Raw genomic sequence first — 11,187 nt, forward strand, 5'->3', positions numbered from 1 at the left:
CTGACCTCGTGCAGGAAATTGTCTCGTTGATAGCGTTCATTTCGCCCCTTTCTACTTGTTAAATTTTTTTTAGTGAGACTTCAAAAGAGGCGGATTGCAGTCGAGACAGGGAAGAAAATGTCCTGAGTTTATTAAGAGGTCCGTCGAATATTAATGCGAGGTGACGTGACAGTAATTAATGAGGCGATTATTGAAATATGCAAAACGACTATCCTATTCCGGCGACGGAACCGAGAAGACGTTTCGCCTGTTCGTTATTCTAGCTATATTGTTCTAAAATAAATAAATTAATTAGAACCTATTCGCACGAGGTACTCTCGATCCGCATTGATTTTGATATGATTTCATCTTTTTATCATTTAAAAAGTCAACATTTATTTTATTGTAATTTATTATAAATATACATCATAGAATAGCTAAGCATAGATTTACGCTATGAACCAGAAGAAGTACTCTGGTGTTATCCTCGTTTGCTTCGATTCTTATGCATTAAGACAGCACAGTGGACACGAAAATGAAAATTGCGGAAATTCTAAGTAGTTTCTTGGTTGGATTAATCCCGACGGCAAGTTGGCAGAGGATAATTGAAAGGTTAATAAGCAGGGCTCAGATTGGCCGACCGGAATTGAGCTAGGGGATCTTGTTAAAATGCATGGCTTCCTTTCGTCGAGAGATCGTCTTACGGAAGAGACGTTCGGTCACAACGAATTCATCAGATCGACGAACATTCGTGACTGTACTTTGGAAATTAGAGTGTTCGTTTATACTGTCGCGACACGCGATTCTCGACTATAAAGTTTGAGTTAAGGGTTCAATATTTAAAATTCAATTCCATTTTATTTTCTACCGAGTATTCTTTTATATAGTAAAAATTTATATGTTTTTATTTAAAAATGAATAAGGAAATTGAAACTATAATAATGTTTCACGTTGTTTGCGTAACAGTGAACTTTTACAAGCAACATGAACACTGGAGTCTGGATATCGATGAGAAATTAATCGATTAAACCAGTTAGCAAAAAATATGCATTGAAATTACGTAAAACGAAATGTTTTACTGTATTTCGGTTCATACAACAGAAATTCTCCAGTTTTTACCAGGTTTTTAAAAAAAATCACTAGTAATTAATCCCTTCACGGCGAACTGCACATCACAATTGTAAAATAAATAAAACTTAATTGGTTTAAAATTCGAAATATCTGTTTTTAATCTGTTTCAAATTCGTATAACATGAACTTCGTTTTTAATATTTTGCATATTTGTAGTTAAAAAACATTCTCGTCACTAACAATTTTGCGTACTGACCATGTCCCATTCTTGGCAGAGGAAATTTACGGAATAAGGCAACAGCACGGCGCGGTTAGAATCGTTCATTTCAAAGTCCATCTATAGTATAATTCCAAAGTTCCCGTTAAGTTCCTCGTTTCCATAGGCGTGTTTTATCGCGGGGAACATTAAAACTTTCGCCCTTAGCGAGAATTACGTTGCGATATAATGGTTCGTGAAAGTGCAACAGAAACGGTGGGACTCGCAAACGCGTACTTTTAATAATGGAATTTCCACCGTTCGTTCCTTTCTTTCCCGCGAAGCCTAGACTCTTCCGTGTTGCGTAACCGATTCATTCTTGGTAAACGTTTGCAATTGCGCTTACACCGCGGTACCCCCGAACGGAGAAACCTATTACGTGAATTTGAACGTATAGCGATTATGAAGATACATAGCAAACTGGGACAAGTAAGTAGTGGATAAACGTGGCTCGCGATGATGCTGTAATATGTTGATCTGTCAATGTAAGCCTTCTGGCTTGAAACATTAAGAGAATTCATTTCTAATGGCATTACAGTATTAATAATGGTGTACAGAATTACACAGTATGATATTACAAATATAAGTTATGTATTGCAATTTATATTTAAGGATTCAATTAAGTGACTTCAAGCTGCTTTTACAGCTCAATCTGATCATAAAATTCCATCTTTAATTATCATTTTTCTTTTTTATCTACCTAAACATTTATCTTGTAATTTACATTTTATATTCTATTTTTACAGACGATTGCCCAAACTGCGTGGATGAGCATAGCGGCAGTCTGGCTGCCTCGAGGTGGACGATGCCGTTGTTGAAGCTGGGCGAGAAGAGATACTACCTGGGGATCTTCTTCAAGGTATCACGTCCGTCAGTCACTTTGATTTATCTAGCAGCCACGCCGGACGCGGCCTGCCGGACATCATCAAATTATTTCCGCGCCCGTAACTTTCCCGCCTCCCTGACGCTTTACACGGTGCATCGAATCTGCCTGCCCGAGGCTGTTACTATCGATCTGTTCACCTGAACATGAATTTACTTCACGCTTCTGCTTTGTGCCGCTCGGAAAAGTACACGGGAAATCAATTTTCACGTGTCAAAATCGACCGACGGACTCATTGTCACAAGGAATGTATTAATATGTACGATTAAATGACGAAACTAGTTGACATCGTTGTATATGTTTAGATCGAAACAAAGATCCTCTTTCATTAACTCACGTCGTCGTCTCTTAAGCCAACTGTATATTCCGAATTTCAACTATCTCTAAGGAGCGAAGCTTACGGCTCCGTCTCTAACACATAATTTCGCTCCTAATTCCTTCGTCTTAAAACGGGGAACGTGTGGCATCGCCTGAGAAGCGATCGATACCGAGAAGTGCCATTAACCTATTTATTACGTATTCGTGTGTAGTTTAAACCCGTCACCCACTTTATCATGCTCTTACCTCTAGCCTAGACCTACTACGGAATCCGGAGCTGGCGACCGCGAATTGCCCGCGCTGTAAAATCGTCTCGAGATTGCTTGAAGGTCTAGTTCCTGTTAAAAGCCCCAGTAAATGATTTCTACTCGTAGGAAAGACTTATCGTCAGATGAAAGAGCGACGCTGTAATTTTAGACGATCGAGGTTGCAATCCGTTCGAAATTATTTGTCAACCAAAAATGGAGATTCGATCGGTTTGAACGACCAATCGGAGTTCTCCGTTTCAGGTTGCTCCATTACTTGGTTCCTTCCATCGACTTGCACGCAATGAAACTGCATTATTAAGAGGTTTCGCAACGTCCTGTGTCCGGTCGTCGGCCTTGCAACGATCGTTTTGAAAGCGGGATGGGAAGCATGACGAAACAAAGCCAAGCGAAGCGAAATATGCGATAAATGCCAGTGTTTCGCAACGGCGTTGAGCTTGATCCTCTCTGTAATCGGATCAACGAAGACGAGCCTCTCCCACCTCCCTCTGGATCTGACTACCTTTTGTCTTCCCGGCAAACAATCGCACTAGCACGGTGTCTTGAAGCCGTAGATCGAGTAAATCTTTGGTTAAAGTGTTATTCGAATACGCTTTCAACGGTCATTTCATTGCCCGAGTTATTGTAGCAGCTAATTCCCTGGTCATTTTCCAAGTATAATTCGTGTACGGGATGAATAAATAGAAGCAGTGCTCGGAAATAATTATTTATTAATAAATCGATTTAAACAGTTATTTTTATATAATTCTGGAAATACGAATCCTGTTGTGTTCCAGATTTAAAAAAATACATAAATTAATATATTTGATGAAATATAATTAATTTTTTCATGTAAACGGACTTTTAGTTTCAAACCTAAAAGCTTCCCAACGCTGTGGTCGGTACATTTCTACAACATTCGTTTCCTCTCTATTTTTCCATTTGATTATCCAAAGTAACGAGCCGCTAGTTTTTCCACGTGTCCACATTTTTACGAATCAACGCGGTCGCGTTTGACAAACGTGCGAAATTCTTTCGTGACACAACGTGGCATTTCACCGAACGAGAAAGGAACGCGCACCTAATATTAGGTTGATGCATGTGGAACATATACATACTATGTATAGTTCTGTTCCTCACGTTTCTATTTTTCAGCCTTCCATCATGTTTCTTCTGATCATTCACTATTATGAATCAAATTGTAGATAAAATAATATAGCTTTTTGTAGCTGCTATTTAATTAAAAGAAATGGCAATACAATTAATCAGTATAATAATCGAAGCAATGGCTGGATTTGTATAACCAGATTATATTTACATAGTACATATTTTACAAATGAATGCTGCTGAATTATAAACGCACTAGCGGAACAATTTGCAGATTGCAGGAATTGCAATGTTTAATACCAGCCAAATTATTAATTTAATCATCTAACAATTTAAAATAATTCGGAAAAACGTATTTGAATTTTGCACGAACGACATTTATTATATTTAGAAAGAACATTTCATATGCGCCAATCTAATATTAGAAATATTTCAATGGCAGTGCGCCGCGCTACGAAATATGCAAATGCAGCCGCACGGTGTTTCTTTTCGCTTTATCCTATCCTATCGCGCGTAAAATACGGGAATGCTTGTTGCGCGGTCATTTACCAACCGTAATGGAGCGGCCGCGGTGATATTTATGCTGCTAGGTCTGTGCGCTCGCATTTTTGAGCTCGTACTTTCTCGCAATATGTATTGACGCAACGCGGCGCGGAGCTTGCACTGCAAGACGTACGAGTGATAAATACCCAGTGGCAAATGACAGTTTTCGTGTAAAATTTGAACGAAACGAAAAGCACGTTATACCGTTTTGATAATGAATTCAGTTTTGCAATATTACATTTTTTTAATTATATTAAAATACTTATAATTCTTGTAAATTAATTTTTGCACTAACGAAAATATTTATTATTTATAATTAGAAATTTGTTTATCAAAGATCAACCCAACCAACCTCAAATTTTGTATAGACTGTTTATACAAATGACTGAACTAATTTAGGCAAACGGAATGTTCGTAAACGAGTCATCCACTTGCATTAGTTGTTTATTCATTCGGTAGCCGCGAACAATTTTCGTTAAACGCTGAGGCAACTTCGGAATTAGCCCCGGAAGGTAGAACGAGAAGGGGTGGAAACTGTAGGAGGGACGGTCGAACATTCAAATGGGCTTAAACGCTCGCGTTCATTCTTTTTAACCTGGACGGAGTAAAGGAGTAATTACGCGGTGGGAGAGAGGATTGTGGGGGGAGGGGTGGGAGGAACTCGCCGACTCGGTCTCGATATACGCGATCGGGAATAATTCTTTTCACGTTCACCGGTTGCCATGGGTAATTTGCCGAACGGAATGAGTGTCTGCTTGGCTCTTTCTTCCCATAAAGAACCGGTATTTCCAGAAGCGGTTCAAGTTTACCCGCCAGGGACGGTGCTCTTCGAATAAATTCGATTAGGGTATTAAAAATGTGAGGTGGATCGTCGGTACAGTTGAATTAGTCATTTTTATTAAAGTATAAATTTTCGGAGGAGGCCGGGTAGTATAATAAATTCTTTGCATTGTTTGCATGAAGATTTATATCCCACAAAAAAAACAAGTTTGGAACATCACGTGAAAAAATAAAAGATCTATGTTCCTTGCAATCCTATAAAACTGCAACGATGAACCGAAACATGCGATTCAATCGAATAAAAAACAACAGAATAAAAGCATATGCACATGTATGCCGGGTTCAGTAAAAGAGGAACAGGAAGGAAATATTGAAAAGAGTCGATGTAAACGACGTGACAGAAACACAAGTTCCAACCTCGCTAAGGGAAGGGTCACTGGGTAGGAGGGGGACTTTGAATGACATCGTTGCAATCGCAGCGAGCGATTCTATTTATCGCGCTTTATTTGCATTCGCGTCGGGTTACACGCGATTTTTCGTCTCCTCAGTTCCGTCTCCCTTTCCCCACGTTTACGGGACCGAGCCCTGTTCGACCCTCGAGTCCGGGTGCGGCGATCCCTGGGAAAATTCCCCGCGTCACGTCGACACGAAAATCGCATTCGGCCAGGTCGCACGATGCGCTGCGCTGCATCGCGAGCGCGCGAATTTATGACGCGACATGTCTTTGCCATGCTCAGCACTGAAAAATATTGACGCCACCACGGGTACAAGCGTACGCACAGGCGAAGGGATTCCCTTAGGCACCAGAAAAAAGTTATTTCCTGTAAAATACGCGCGCGTATTTCCAGATTTATGAGCTTTCACTGAGTTTTTATTTTACATCTGTTGTAATTCTTCTTGGTCATACTTTTAGTTGCAAAATAAACAGAAAATAATCAGTTGTATGATATTATTCTTAGGGTGTAGAAATAAGACAGTGAAGGAGTCAGATAATAAAATGAAATATAGGGTGGAGTGTCATAATCGTCAGTACATCAACAGTTCTAAATGAATTGCAATCGTTACATTTAATTATTACTTTATAATAGAATTAGGAAAATATAAATTAATTCAATTATATGCGTGCATAAGTACAAATTAACTGAATTATCACTGAGTATCCAATATTAATACCACAGATTATAGTGAACCAAGTAATTACTGTATTCCAATTACATGAAATCCTCATGAGCTTTTAATATTCTGATTATGTACACAGTTAAATCCTGCTGAAACTAGTGCAAGTGTTATTCATTACCCCCAACTCTAATTTGAATTTTCGTTGCAATTAATATAATTATTATTAGCCTCTAAAAATGAATGCTGCATGCATTATTCAATTACTTAAGTTCATTATGATAATCGCGAAGCCATCATAAATCACGTGCAACGAGGCTTTCATCCACTTTGTCATCCCCCTGGATGATTAGAATAAATTAGATGGAAATACCCTCTCTCTCTCATGTTTTATTAATAAATGACCGGTGATTCTCCAGGGGCAAAGTGCAACAGCCTGCACGTATATTTATAATTAAACGATGCTTAAAATAAGACGAGGAAAAAAGGTAGAGGAGGAACATGAGAGCGTAATTCAAGATTCAAGATCCTTCAGCGAAGTTTCACCGTTTTCTTTATTATGTTTCAGGCCAACTGGTACAGGGCGTCTCAATATTGCAGATATCATGGGATGCACTTGGCCAGTATAGCGTCGCAGGAGGAAAACGATATGCTCGAGAAGCACATCAAGGACTTCGGGCTTGGACACGAACACTTTTGGACCTCTGGCACCGATCAAGCTGAAGAAGGCACTTTCTTCTGGATGGCTAATGGCAGGCCCATCACGTTCGAGAATTGGAACGTCGGAGAACCGAACAATTTTCGGTACGATCATTTTAACTCACAATAAATTATTAAGCAATAATGTATAGTTTCTAAATACACAGGCATATTTTGCATAGTAATTTAACTCGTCTTGACCAAGCAAGCACGTACGCTTCATTTCAATGATTGATTGTTCTATCTATAGCTATTTCATGACATCATTACAGATACAGGATGTGATAACATAAATTGCTACAGGGAAGTGTGAGTGGTTTGGAAAATAGAGAAAAAGAATAAATAATAGAATTTAGTAACTTATTTAACTTTAATATTACATTCCATGTGCATTCCAAAATATGAAGTCATTTCTTGAGTATTCAATGATTAACATTGCCTACGTCATCTTATATAATTAATTATGGCCATTGTTTCAATTAAAGAGTTGAATTTAACCGAAGCGTTTGTCCCAAAGATCTTTGAAACTAGTTCTGTAACAATATAAATTATATTATTACAATGATATCATAAGAATCAAATATATCCTTACTGTAATTTAAATTTATTTATTTTCTATTTCTTTAATCTATTATAATTGCCAATCTCTTTAGTCAGTAGTATTAATAACATTACTTGTCTACTTCTATCATAAAGTTAAAATAGTTAACAATTAATAATTAACGAAATAATTAGTAGCCATTCAGATTAAAAAATTATGTAAAGAATTGAGTAATTTAATGAATTACGTACTTGCGGCAAAGGCAGACACCGTTCTCGCAACGTCCTCCGGCTTTACCCATGCTAAGACAATTCGCAGCGCAAGCAGAATGCTCTGCAATTCCCTTGAAGGACAGAAGATCGCAGGTCACTCTTCTTTGTCGGTTGGCACGTTCTTCGGCAACTACCGTTTCAAGGGGCTCATATTCATCTTCTGAAATTTAAACAATTAAAGACGTCCACGTTTTTAATAATTAAATAAATATTACTAAATATGTCCAGGAAAAAAATTATTTGACATTATCTGAATGACCAAGTACTTTTTACATTGCAAAGTTGTACAAACGTAGAAGTGATGAGTGTGATAAGCAAGTAAAAATTTGTCGCTTACCCACTGGTGCAGCCGTGATAGCGGCAATGGCTACCAAACAAAGAGCGAAAAGGAAGTAAATCTTCATCATTTTGGTTGAGTTTCAAATTATTCCTCGAGATGAACGAATGAAGATACTTGAAGTCTGACTAATGACCGAAGAGGAACTCAAGCGTCTTATATATCAATCATTTGTGTATACAACTGTTTCTTCACTGATCCGAGACGTGTGGGTAAATCCCCGATAAGAGCAAGAGAAGCGTGTGGTTGTGAAAATCAAATCAACTTTCGTGATTAGAAGTAGTTATATTAGCAATAGTCAATGTTTTCCAAAACGTAATTTATTCACATATTTTATTCTAATTGGAACGATAGCGTTTAGATGTTTCCCAGCTGAATATGCGAAAAGTGATTACACATTCTTTTAAGTTGAATGATCTCTTATTGTCTCGAGTTACAATGTGCCTGTTAATGAGCAGTTTTTTCATGTTAATGACAGAGATAATACTTATATAGCAAAGTTGTACAAACGTAGAAGTGATGAGTGTGATAAGCAAGTAAAAATTTGTCGCTTACCCACTGGTGCAGCCGTGATAGCGGCAATGGCTACCAAACAAAGAGCGAAAAGGAAGTAAATCTTCATCATTTTGGTTGAGTTTCAAATTATTCCTCGAGATGAACGAATGAAGATACTTGAAGTCTGACTAATGACCGAAGAGGAACTCAAGCGTCTTATATATCAATCATTTGTGTATACAACTGTTTCTTCACTGATCCGAGACGTGTGGGTAAATCCCCGATAAGAGCAAGAGAAGCGTGTGGTTGTGAAAATCAAATCAACTTTCGTGATTAGAAGTAGTTATATTAGCAATAGTCAATGTTTTCCAAAACGTAATTTATTCACATATTTTATTCTAATTGGAACGATAGCGTTTAGATGTTTCCCAGCTGAATATGCGAAAAGTGATTACACATTCTTTTAAGTTGAATGATCTCTTATTGTCTCGAGTTACAATGTGCCTGTTAATGAGCAGTTTTTTCATGTTAATGACAGAGATAATACTGTTCTGATGAATGCTTATCAGAATTACGAAAACGGCTTATAACAAGATAAATGTTATCGGCATAAACGACGTTCGAACCTGCTATTTGTATTATTAAATTAATTTTCTATTCAAGTATTAAAAAAATGACAGAGAAATTACGTATTTTTCTCAACAAACATCTTAGTTTAAATTGCCGAATTGTTACGTCCTCGTTGATGATCTTATGCTATCAAGACTATTGTTTTATACAAAAAAAATGTGCTTATTTGAAGAAATGTTTATATGCTTAAAAAATCATGTCTTTATTTCATAAGTACATATCGTGACATTTCCTTGTTTCAGTACATGGGGATTTACCGAATGTGTCGAGTTTTCCTTAAGTAGATAAGGAGGGGAGTTACGGTTTCTATAAATATACGCGTGCATACGTACATAAATAATCGCAACTTGCACTTTCCTGTTCGTTTATTTTCATAACTAAGAAATTTATTCTTCGCAGTTTCTTATTATCCGTGAACCGAAAGACATTTGCGAAGTGGATAGTGAATTAAGTGATGCGTTGCAATCGGTTTGTACGTCAGTCTTCAGATTCAAACGTGCCTTCAACAATCGCTACCACGTCCCTTGATTCGTGCGAAGCATTTTTTATGCATGAATGCAAAATCAGGAGAATATTCTGATCGAGTAAAGAGAGTCGATTTTCATGAAGGTTAATTCAACGTGTTTTGTTACAGATACGAAAACGGCGAAGAGGAGCACTGCCTGGAGCTGTGGAACAGGGACGGGAAGGGCCTGAAGTGGAACGACAGCCCGTGCAGCTTTGAGACGTTCTTCGTCTGCGAGGTGCAGTGATCGATCGATTGGCGGGATAAACTGAACGAAAAACGGATCCTAGAGTCATCGAACCGCGCGATTCGATTCACGATACATCGGCCGTGTACCCGCGTCGCGCACCGAGTCATCCTGGCGGCTATTGCCTCATCGATTTCCTTGCGTTGCGTTTTTCCCTCCCGGGACCGCGGAACAAAATGGGAAAGTGACTCCGTGTACGTGTGTGCAACTGCGTAGACCTCGGGTGAACGAGCGTTACGAACGCAGCGGATGGGTGTGGGTGAATCGATCAGGGAGGAACTGGATCTTGTTTGCGAAGAAATAGTGGTAGGGCGGTGAACACGGCGATTAGGAAGCATTAAAGATGTCCCCGTGAAAATGGGATTTTGTGCTTGGACTGCAATCTCGAGTCACGAGCTCTTTAGAAGGAGTGTGCTTTATTTTTATTACCCGTGATGTCCGTGCGTTCTACTTCCGCTCTTGGTGAGAGTCATTGTTGTTGGTGGTAAGCAGAAACAATGGGAATGTCCCCTTTTTATTCGATGGATTGGAACTGATGAAGGAACGGGTTCAAAGAACAGCTGGTGATCTTAGTATTGCGGCTATCGTTGGTATCACGTTGCCTTCGTGTTCTGTAGATAATACATCAGTTGTTTCTTGGATAAGGACTCACAAAATTTAATAGTAATGTTATATATGTATAGACAGTCGTTTAATGCAGCAATTGTGTTCGCATAATATTTGTAATAGATAATAATATTGACTAGAAAATGAGTGTTTATGTAGTAGTACGAAAAGCTCTAAATGAATTTTCTAAACGATTTTAAAATCTATCGATTCGTTATGTTAATCAATTTTTTATTTACGTTACCAAACGAGACACTATTGTAAGACAGTTAGTGCATGAATTAACGATTTAACCGAATAACATAGAAATTAATTTATCTTTTAATTAATGTCAAAGAAATTAGATAAAATGCGTGAAAATCGTCGGTAACCATGTTTATTAAATGTAATGGAGATAATTGATGATCAATCTGATATATGAACGGAATACACTTAATACGAATTCCGCTGGAACTGTACATCACTTAGCGTTATGTAATAAAATTTAAGTTACATTTTAACGTTCTCTGTTTCATTTTCCCAGAAGTTTAAGGTAACAAAATGAGATAAAACAATTT

The 11,187-nt window shown here is 38.0% G+C and overlaps 2 protein-coding genes across 4 annotated transcripts; one reads left to right on the forward strand and one right to left on the reverse strand.

Annotated features, from left to right (window-relative positions):
- The first annotated feature begins 1,751 nt into the window (after positions 1-1,751).
- On the forward strand, positions 1,752-11,130 carry LOC108630079 (C-type lectin 37Db). 2 transcript variants are annotated; one of them, XM_018033141.2, is made up of 4 exons: positions 1,752-1,791; positions 2,053-2,165; positions 6,867-7,102; positions 9,907-11,130. In XM_018033141.2, the coding sequence occupies exons 1-4, from the start codon at positions 1,776-1,778 to the stop codon at positions 10,022-10,024; spliced, it is 483 nt and encodes a 160-aa protein (XP_017888630.1). In that variant the 5' UTR covers positions 1,752-1,775; the 3' UTR covers positions 10,025-11,130. The 2 variants fall into 2 exon arrangements, with proteins under 2 accessions (XP_017888630.1, XP_026673577.1); XM_026817776.1 differs by lacking the exon at positions 1,752-1,791 and adding an exon at positions 1,829-1,893.
- On the reverse strand, positions 7,349-8,849 carry LOC108630080 (defensin). Of its 2 annotated transcripts, none has more exons than XM_026817777.1 (3): positions 8,703-8,849; positions 7,790-7,970; positions 7,349-7,530 (listed from the first exon to the last, which is right to left on the reverse strand). In XM_026817777.1, the coding sequence occupies exons 1-3, from the start codon at positions 8,770-8,772 to the stop codon at positions 7,491-7,493; spliced, it is 291 nt and encodes a 96-aa protein (XP_026673578.1). In that variant the 5' UTR covers positions 8,773-8,849; the 3' UTR covers positions 7,349-7,490. The 2 variants fall into 2 exon arrangements, with proteins under 2 accessions (XP_026673578.1, XP_017888632.1); XM_018033143.2 differs by lacking the exon at positions 8,703-8,849 and adding an exon at positions 8,148-8,296.
- Positions 11,131-11,187: the final 57 nt, after the last annotated feature.

Source organism: Ceratina calcarata, unplaced genomic scaffold (assembly GCF_001652005.2).
Source record: "Ceratina calcarata isolate Rehan_Ccalc_2016 unplaced genomic scaffold, ASM165200v1 scaffold659, whole genome shotgun sequence".
NCBI lineage: Eukaryota > Metazoa > Arthropoda > Insecta > Hymenoptera > Apidae > Ceratina > Ceratina calcarata.

What these genes read in the sequence shown, in the direction of transcription:
- LOC108630079 (XM_018033141.2), top strand. An exon ending in ACCTGGGGATCTTCTTCAAG is followed by an intron (nt 2,166 to 6,866) that starts GTATCACGTCCG and finishes ATTATGTTTCAG; the next exon opens with GCCAACTGGTACAGGGCGTC. An exon ending in GGAGAACCGAACAATTTTCG is followed by an intron (nt 7,103 to 9,906) that starts GTACGATCATTT and finishes GTTTTGTTACAG; the next exon opens with ATACGAAAACGGCGAAGAGG.
- LOC108630080 (XM_026817777.1), bottom strand. Translation starts at nt 8,772, where the DNA reads ATGATGAAGATTTACTTCCTTTTCGCTCTTTGTTTGGTAGCCATTGCC. An exon ending in TATCACGGCTGCACCAGTGG is followed by an intron (nt 7,971 to 8,702) that starts GTAAGCGACAAA and finishes TTTAAATTTCAG; the next exon opens with AAGATGAATATGAGCCCCTT. An exon ending in GGTGTCTGCCTTTGCCGCAA is followed by an intron (nt 7,531 to 7,789) that starts GTACGTAATTCA and finishes ATATTGTTACAG; the next exon opens with AACTAGTTTCAAAGATCTTT.